Source organism: Temnothorax curvispinosus, unplaced genomic scaffold, assembly GCF_003070985.1.
Source record: "Temnothorax curvispinosus isolate PA1 unplaced genomic scaffold, ASM307098v1 QBEX01004695.1, whole genome shotgun sequence".
Classification (NCBI taxonomy): domain Eukaryota; kingdom Metazoa; phylum Arthropoda; class Insecta; order Hymenoptera; family Formicidae; genus Temnothorax; species Temnothorax curvispinosus.
The window spans coordinates 95,070-104,790 of NW_020214475.1; the positions used below are offsets into that span (position 1 = coordinate 95,070).

The following is a 9,721-nucleotide window of genomic DNA, read 5'->3' on the forward strand; positions in this document are numbered from 1 at the left end:
GTCAGGTAAAGAGTTCTCTGGACCGTCTCGCGTTGCGTGTCGCGCTGGGTGTCATGTGTATGTGTGGGCTGTGTGTCGCCGGTACGCGCTCGTTCCGCACGATTTCGTAAGCACGTGTATAAAATGCCGGACTCATCGCGTTCGTTCGCTGGTCTCTCTCGGGGCGCGGTTTACAGATCACAGACGTCGGTTTGCCGCGACGAGTAAACGTGCAAAATCTTCCGCGTGATTAATTGAGGAACTTTAATCCGAATCACCGTTTGCGCTCCGGGTTCTCTCTCTTGCGCGCTTTCGCCCGGAACAGTTTCCCGAAGCGTCGCACGACGATATATAATTATATATATTATATATAATTATATAATTATATATAATTATATATATGTATATCGAGATATAATTCGCTATTCTACTTGTCGAGTAATAAAAATAGAGATTGCATAGATTGAAATTCGTAGCAGATGCGCCTATAAGAAGATACGTCCTATAAAGATTTCCTCTCGAGCCTTATAGCATGAAATTTGTATAATACGCTTCCTCTCTCAGCGCCCGTGCGCCGTTAATTACATACGTAAGCTCATAGCTGTTGTATGCGTATATGTATGCGTGCTCGCGCTTGTATCGCGTGAGCCTCGTGCCCAATCGCACGCGCGTTTCATTACATTTACGCGGCCGTACAATCGTTCATCATCACCTCAGTGTCGCAACAAATCAGGAATCAGAAACGATGACAAGCTCGACCTTCGATGTTGAGAACACGGGTAAATGTGTCCCGATTAATTAATTAGCGATCTAAAAATCTAACAAGGAAATTAAAATTATATATCAATTCAGCGGGCATTTCAATTCTTTGTATAGTTATACATATATATGTATTAACATATATTTAAGAATACCTTATTATTACGAATTAATTATAAAACATGTAATACAGAAACGCAAAATTCAATATTTTCACGTGTCTGCAACATCGAAATTCGAACTGATCGCAATTACGCTGGGCGCGGCACCAAGAGATACATACATGCTCAGCAACGCTTAATACACGAGGGAACACTTTATAATCTTAATTTCTGATATGTCCGTTGAGTATAGTTGGTGTTTCTGATGCTATCGTTTGGCCGATTTCCATTCTAGCCGCTCAGACGGGTACTGCACGCAATATATATATATATATATATATATATATATATATTGCTGCTGTACATATATATTTTTTAGTTATCTTTACATCTTAGAATTATTTAAAGAAACAGAAAAAAAATAAAAGCCAGAATCTTTTTTGAGCACGAACGGACGTCCATGACTCGACTTACGCTTTTGTGCTTGTTCTCTCATCGCAACGCTCGTTAAAACAGCCATCCCCGTTTACTTGACGCGACGGCAAAACGGCACGAAAGATCTCTCCCTCGTCGATTGAGTATTTCAAGTATATACGCCCGTTCAGAGACGCGCGCGTGCTGTAATGCGTGTGTGCTATTGCTTGGCGAATAGTACAAAGCCGTTTTCCGTTGAATTTGAGCAAATTGCACCTGCGAATTGTCCTCCGAACTTGCGCGGAGCTTGCACAGAGAAGTTTCAGCTTATTGCTTGCGCGGCCCTTTAAAGGTGATCTTTTCCTCCCTTGAGATCATCTTCTGTTATTCGCTGGAGCGATCGAGACGTTCTCGATCGGGGGAATTCCTTAGAAGATCGCTACCAGAAATTCACGCTAGTGTCGGCTGCTTGATCTCGCTATTCAGATAATCGACGATTGCGCCTGTAACTTTCTCCTTTCTCTTTCTTTTCTAGTACAGCAAGTCGTCTTTCGCGATCCCTCGGCCGAAAATGCTTCCTTTCCCGCTAACTTTTGAGCGACCGAAATATTCCCCGCGACAAGTCAGCAGGAATTGCCGTTGACAATCGCGTTTTCGCTTTTCTTTTCTCTTTAATTTTCTTATATCCTTTGTGTTAGACAGCCGATCTTCACATGCGTCATTCCTCGTTTCAATCGCCCGTTCTTCATGCAATTCGAATTTGTTCTTCTCGTTGGATCGTGTTAGATGTGTTTCGCTAACTCTACGAGTTAAAACGAACGATTCTAGATATTCAGAACGGCCTCGGTGAGCGCTCGGGCGATTAAGTTTCTGGCCGACATCACGGCATCATCGGTCTCGAATTACCTCGCTGCAGCTTACGGAGGCTGCTAAACAAAGGATATTTCACTGTATTCGGTAATTTAAAATCTTAAAATTAGATAAATTAAACGAAGTTTAATTACATTTTATACACAAACAAAGTTTAATTTATCAACAAAATTTAATTTATCGACATTAAACGACAATTAAACAAATTAGACTAATATCTGTAAAGAAACTTGTCAAAGCAACAGAAGCAGACACGATTTACGAAAACTAATTAAATCTATTAGTTTAATTTTAAACCGATTGACGCAATTGCATCAAGATAATTAAGATTGCATTGTTATATTGGATTATTATAAAAGTTCACGCTAATTTCGCACTGTGGACATTAATTTATAATCGCTATCATGATACAAATGACGAAAAAGCAAATCACATTAGCAGACTTTATTTATCGAAAGTATTGAATTATCAAATGACCAAAAGAGAAGCGAGAAAAAATTGAAATTACATTGGATAATATAAATAAAAGTAAAGGAAGATAAAAGCGAGCGGAAGATAAAAGCGAGTACTTGTTTAAAAGTAAAGGCATGAAGCGTAAACATAAATCTCGTATTTCATATAAATACCCTTTTAAAGCATCCGTTTGCAAATGTCAAGTCAGCTATCGATTATCGAGCTGTATGCAGAATTCGTGCTTCTCATTGCTCGTATCTTTACGAAACGTTCGCTTTGCTGAATGCAAATAAAAATCTACTTTCCTCCCCTTTTATTCACACGACTCCGGTCTCTATTAATTTATTATTGAAGATTACCTTTTCATTGCAAATCCTCCTCGCACTTGGGAATGTCGAATATCTCGGCGAACAGCGGTGGTAACTTGAGCTTCGTCCAGTTCCTGCGGAACCAATCTAGAAGATTGGCGTGTCTGGCGCCGAGCGCCCTCAGCTCGGGTATCCTTTGCGAGACGTTGGTGATCGCGGTGACCGTGCCGCCGGCACTTTCGCCGGAGGGCCGCGTTGCCTGCACCCTCAACGCCTCTAGTACGCGATCCTGCAGCCTCTGCACGGCTTTGACGTCGTTCAGTCCCGGTCGCTCGTTAAGCAGCACCGCCGCCGAGAACAGGCCCAGCTCGGTATCGGTCAGTTGATGGGCGTTCAGCGACGACGTGACTTGCATCAGCGCGGACACGAAGTCGAGCTGTCGAAAGATCACAAAAGATCGAATAAAATTGCAACAATCGTGCAATATAACAATTGACGTTATAGAATGTCTAAAATATATTATTTTATTTTCTACTTATTCCTTAACCGAAAAAAATCAGTTCTATATTTTTTATGCGATAGATAACAAATTTGAATCCGAAAGTATGATTTTTACTGAGACTTAGGAAAATAAGTACAAGTCCGTGTACTTCATCAAAGGTGAAATTAGATCAGTACGAGCTAAATTATGCTAATTTAGTCTTCGCTTTAATCTCACCTCGTACATCAGTTCCAGCTGCTGGCGAGTGAAGTAGGTGCCGTCTTCAAAGGTCATCGAATTGTCGGTGGTCATCTTGGAGATGTGGCAGAGCCACACCTCGAAGAAGCCGACCTTGATCAGGATCAGCTGGTCGTCCTGCGAGAGCTCGCAGAATCCCGGCATCCGTTTCGCGAACTCCACCACCCTCTGTACCGACGGCGTCACCCTCGTGGCAAATTGCTGCCACAGCCAGATCCTCTGCGACTCGACCGTCTCCGCGGTCGAGGACGCCGCTTCCGGATCTTCCGGGCTGGTGGGCTGCGAAGAATTACTCGCCTAATCAGCAAGATTACAAACAGACCTGCGAGTTTGCTACCACTTCCAGCGGGAAGTCTTCGCGCTAATGAGTTATTGAGAAATTAAACTAATTCCGCTCTGCGCCGAAAAGAGAAAAACAATAGCGTATCGTAACGGCAGTATCTATTTCACCCTTTCAATCAACGAAAGATCTTTGAAGAAAATACATGGATCTCTATTTATTGAATTTATTATTATAATAGACGACTACTGATGACTGGACGTTCTAGGTCGCAACAAATTAGTTTCCTTTTTCATTTTCTAATGGCTCACCGGTATTATCATAGGTTTCCTCGTGAGGCCCCTGGTGGACTCTTCCGTGAAGCCGCAATGAGCGTGATGAGCCTGCGACACCTGATGAATCACATCGTACACGGCCAGTTGCTTCACGTCAGCGTCCGACTGGTCAGCCTCGACCACCGCCGCCGACGATACCCGCGAGATCGCGTTCTGGCTCTGGGTATTGTTGTTGTTGTTGTTGTTATTGTTGTTGTTGTTATTGTTGTTCTTGTTGCTGGCGTTGTTGTTGCCGGTATCGGGCGTGGTCAGCTGCTGCATCTCCATGGCCGCCATCGTCGTCGTCGTCGTCGTCGTCGTCATGGTCGTCGCCATCGTGTCCTCGGGGCCGCGTTCTCTCGAGCGTTTCGGCACCCTGCCGTATCTCACGGCTGCAAAGAGACGGGCAACGCTAGAACGATCGCTAGGGAGATCTCGAGAGATATTCGATCGGGAATTATTCACCGATGTTTTTTTGCTCCTCGCGAATACGACAGCGCTTTCTTCGCCGGTATTGATCTTAAGTAAATAAAACCTTCGATAAAATTAAAGATATTTTCGCAAATGTCCCTTTTTAACGAAAGAACGTAATTGTCTTTTATTCTCCACAAACAATCTTAAGTAAGCTGTTTATCTGTCAAAGTGTTATCACACCGGGCTTCCGTGCGATAATAAGAGCGAGGGTAATTTTTTTCTTGTCGGAAACTTAAATAATTCTTCGTTCGCGAAGCTAAAGTGTTTTTGGACTGCGGCCGATTAAAAATCGGAGCTCTTCGGCGAGTCGAGCTTCAGGAACATGGACAATAAAAGTCTTACGGCTCAAAGTAATTTTATAGGTAGATTTGATTAGTTCCATGGATTCCTGATTTAAACGCCGCTCAAGATATTTTACGTCAGAAGTTTGAACATTTCCGAAAGTTGAGTCACGAGGATGTAAATGAAAGCCATCTCGTTTGCGTTCCTCTAGATTATTACACCCGAGTCTACGTGAGTTCGTTACAATTTCGTTTGCGACACGTGACACGATAATGAAGCAGTACTCGCAGGTCGCAGGTCGCACGTCGTACACGTAGGACCAGTATTGCGCCCTGGAACTCTGACGTTTAATTATGTACACGCCTGCCCTTTGGTTTACTTTGCTCTCTCTCTCTCTCTCTTTCTGGGCGACAAGTAGATTTTGCATCACTGACGGCCAGAATTGCGATCTCCTAGAATTCTGTTTTGAATTTCTAACAGCATCGCGCGCACTTTCGTGAGCTCGTTTCTGACATACGCGCGAGGAATCAAAGCCGACATATAACGCACGGCATATAACTGGCGAATTAACATACAATCTCGTCTGAATATTTTTTAACTTTTAATAAACATTTTCTCTCTCTTTGTCTATGTACAATTACGTGTATGTACAATTCATTGTCTGTCATAAAAATTTCTATTTCCAAAATTTTCTAATACAATAAGGATAAAAGAGATAGTATATGTATATAAATTTTTAAACAATATGTCATTTTACAATAATACATTTTTAAATAATTTTTTGGAGTACTCGATGTCAATGTATCTCTCGTGAGTTACTATAATTATTTGATATACTTTATCTTATACAAAATAATAGAATCAGCAGAAGAGACGAAAAACATTTTATTTTCCTCGCAATCTTTTGGAAAATGTATTTTGGTTATCAATTTCTTTATAAGTATAAAATCTGTGCGAATTAAATATTCGATAATGTTGTTTCGAGGTTTCATTGATATATTGGTTTCCAAATTTGTCGACTGTCTAGACTCCAGACGAAGTGTAAAAAGTGTTAAACGGCAGCGCGAACACGGTACTTACAGTCTCTGGACATGCCGACAGCTAGGCACTTCTTGAATCTGCAGTACTGGCAACGGTTCCGATTTAATCTGATGACAAGACACTTGCCGTCCCTCAAGCACCTGTACTCTATCTGCTTCTGTATGCTCCTCCTGAAGAAGCCCTGAAACAGGAAGTAAGGAAGCGCTATTAATAACGATCCCATAGACCGTCGCGGGGTTAATTATATCTCCCTGCGTATAAAATACGACACTCCGTGCCCTTCTTTGTAACGCCGAGAGTGTAAGAAAAGTGAGACGTATAACGGAAAATGCGCTCATGAGAAAAGCAAGTTCTCGAACGCGCTTCATATATTATATTCCCGGATGAGAAATTCTCTGTTGTGATTACATCGGAATTGGTATGCTTCCAATTAGTAACAAGTGATAATCAGATAATATATTAAATAATATATTCTAAATTTTCTGTGAAATTTGTCAATTTTTATTTCAGCGAAGATTTCCGCAAATAGCTATCATATTTGCTAAATTTTTAACTTCCGACACTATTTTAATAAATTGCACCAAAAAATCCGTTAAACATCGCACATTTTTCTGGATGAGAAATTCTCTCTGTTGTGATTACATCGGAATTTGTGTTGCAATGAATAATAAGTAATAATTAATCAACACGTTATATATACACTCGCTTTGTTCAAATAATTTGCTCAATACTTTTGAATAAAATATCTTAATATATAAACTTTCGAAATAACTATTGTTTTCTCGTTTATATTTCATCAGTATTTATCGGAATGCTCGATATAGCCTTATTTTTCTCACCAATGTTGTGTTACATAAACACATAAACAACAGGCGGCTGCGGCTTTACGAAGCGAATAGCTCGCGCTGACGTAATGGAATAATAGAAACGGCATATGGATGAGTCCCGAGCAATCGAGAAAGCATCGGTTTATTGGCATATTACTATCGGTGCTAATTGATGAAAGGTATTCGTAACAGCGTCAGGCAACAACGTTAACGTATATCCAGCATCCAATATCCTGGAATCCCCGATGGACGGACTGCTCGTAATGCAACTGTCGATATTACTGGTAACCGATGGCGCGCGTGACCTCTCTCTCAGCTCATTTCTAAAATCGATACATTATAACGCGTTTGTCTGTCTGTGTGCCTTCGCCAGCTGTATGGAAAAAATAATAATTGTACAATTATTTTGATAGATCTGTGTCACAAGTTAAACACGCACAGATCTTAGAAAAACGTTGCGAAAACGCGACGAGCTGAGCGTAGTTAAAGAAATAAATTAATTTTTTATCTTTTTGCGATGAGAGAATTGCTCCATCACAAGAAAACAGAAGGTGTACAGAAAATTTTAGATAAATTACAACTGACTTTAATTAGCAAAGTTAATCAAAGTCTTTTCAAAAGTTATTTCAATAATATTTAATTTGCATTAAATAATCGTGTATAAAGGATCCCTTAAAAATTCTAGACTTCGGCCGAGATATTAAGCTAAGGAAAAATTCGACTTGAAAGAAGAAGACGCGAAGTAAAACATTGGGGACAAGATTTATGTTTTTTAACTCAACACAAAAAGCTCGCTATCTTCTGCAAAAGATTTGTGTACCACGTAATGTAGGAATTTTTGAAATAACTGTTGCCTCACGTTACAAAGCAGCTGCGAAAAGAAAGCTGCATTAGAGTTTTGTACAACAATAAATATTGCACGTGAAAAATAAAGGAGAAGCAGCACGAACCGCACATCGAGTCAGTAGTAAAAACGCGGTGCGGGTCAGACGAATGTAACGGCGGTAACGGCGTACCACGCAGTAGTAATACGGTCGGACGCGGAACAATGGCAAGCTGTTTCATTGATTTGTTGCACTTTAAATTACAATTTATTGCTGTGCGCGCAAAATTTGTTGTTTATTATTTCAATGTTTATTAGTTAGTTATAAATGTCAATATTAATATGATTAAATTTATTATGATAATATAATATAATAAAATTGATTATTAATATGAACTGGATTAGATATTAAAATAATAATTTCGAGAAGCTCCTATCAACGTAATTTTCACTTCTATTATTCAAATGCTTTTGGTTCTCGACTTGGAAGAAGGAATAATAATATCGACACGTGGTGTCAAATATTACCAAAAATTTCGATATTCGGTAATATGCGCGCTACAAAATTATATTAGAAGAAGCCAAAGCGCAGATGCCATTCGTGCGATATTGAAAACGTGCCTGGATGTTAAATCCTTTTTCTCTCCTTTAAGCGAAAGATATACTTCCAGGACGAAGTCGCGTTTGAGGGATGCAAATGAGGGCTCGCTCACCCGGCGCTAACTTTGGGCTTGAACTTATCACGGCGGAATCGCGCAGATACGCGCGCGCGTGTGTGTGTGTGTCTGCGTGCATTTACCCGCAGAACTTGCTGTTAGCGAATGCGAGAATGCACCAATTCACCGTTAACTCTGGCCTTAGGGCTTCCGTGTTTGAAATCTCAGGCGTGCAGCAGCGGCGGTACGGGCGGGCCCGGGCGTTCCGCGGCGGATGTGCATCTCCCACGATGCTTAAAACGTGAACGCGCGCGCACCGATAAATATCCTGCCCCGAAGTGCGAACGGGTCGTTTCGCGGATTATTACCCGATCGTCATGCATCCTTGCGGATCGGAGTTGTAAATTTTACTCGACCCACCACTGCGCCGCGAGGTCAAACCGATCGGCGAATATTCTCGCAAGGTATCGGAAGCTGATGCGAGCAACTCCGGTCTTGCGATATATCGCGTCTCGAGCTTCTCTTTTCTAATTCTGCACGTGGGGTAATTCTCTTCCGACTTGTTACCGATAGTAAACCGCGCGAGGAATGGAGTCCCAGCTGCTTTCCGAATCATTAACGTAGATTACACATTGGTTTATAAGATTAAACGCGTCACATTAATCATGTTACGTGGATTTAAGTATAGTTGTGCTGAGAGTTTACTTTTCTCAACAAATTATCAGCACGAGCAATCAAAGATAAATCGCTGCAGCTGTGGAATTTCTCCCAATAATTATTACGCGAAAATTAATATAGACGTTACAACTTCGACTCTTGAATTTCGACTCGATCTTTTGTTTGCTTTCGATAAGGACTCTCGATACTCACTTTGCAACCCTCGCAGCTGGTAACGCCGTAATGATAACCGCTCGCCTTATCGCCGCAGACCTTGCAGGGTACGAAACTCTTAGCGGGCGTCGAACTGTTGGAATCAGCTGCCGCGTAATGCTGCTCTGTAAGCAAACAAGAATTTAAAAAATTAATGCGCTGTTTTCCTTTTTCTTATGAAACTATATAAATAATTATAAGATTTGTAAATTAAAAATTATGACAGGATAAATCGATTGTATAGTGTAAAAGACAAACGGAATGGTAAAGACTATTTGTAGCTGCGAGAGAGATGTACTTTGCGAGACTATCTAATTTCACATGTTTCCTTGAGTTCAAAAAGGCGAGATAAGACGTAAAAGGAATTAAAAGCGAAGAAAGATTATTTCGCGTGAGCGTCGGGCTTCTTCCCCTCTCCCCCGCGACTCTCCTATTTCTTAGAGACAAACGGGACATCCATCCAGCATTAGCAGCATCTTTCCTGCGTTCGCTCAGCATCCATAATGCAACGAAGCTCATCGTCGTGGAAGG

General features: G+C 41.2%; 1 protein-coding gene across 2 annotated transcripts; it reads right to left on the reverse strand.

Annotated features, from left to right (window-relative positions):
• Window positions 1-1,199: 1,199 nt before the first annotated feature.
• LOC112453793 (ecdysone-induced protein 78C) lies at window positions 1,200-9,310 on the reverse strand. 2 transcript variants are annotated; one of them, XM_025014746.1, is made up of 6 exons: window positions 9,191-9,310; window positions 6,054-6,195; window positions 4,215-4,609; window positions 3,603-3,920; window positions 2,936-3,320; window positions 1,200-2,182 (listed from the first exon to the last, which is right to left on the reverse strand). In XM_025014746.1, exons 2-5 carry the CDS (start codon window positions 6,064-6,066, stop codon window positions 2,940-2,942), a joined length of 1,107 nt encoding a protein of 368 aa, XP_024870514.1. In that variant the 5' UTR covers window positions 6,067-6,195; window positions 9,191-9,310; the 3' UTR covers window positions 1,200-2,182; window positions 2,936-2,939. The 2 variants fall into 2 exon arrangements, with proteins under 2 accessions (XP_024870514.1, XP_024870513.1); XM_025014745.1 differs by lacking the exon at window positions 9,191-9,310 and having other exon boundaries at window positions 1,200-2,179; window positions 6,054-6,163.
• Between the last annotated feature and the right edge of the window lie 411 nt (window positions 9,311-9,721).

Excerpts from the sequence above, each read along its gene's own strand:
- LOC112453793 (XM_025014746.1), bottom strand. Across the intron at positions 3,921-4,214 it reads GGAAACCTATGATAATACCG|GCGAGTAATTCTTCGCAGCC; the intron begins GTGAGCCATTAG and ends CTTGCTGATTAG. Across the intron at positions 3,321-3,602 it reads AGCTGGAACTGATGTACGAG|CTCGACTTCGTGTCCGCGCT; the intron begins GTGAGATTAAAG and ends ATCTTTCGACAG.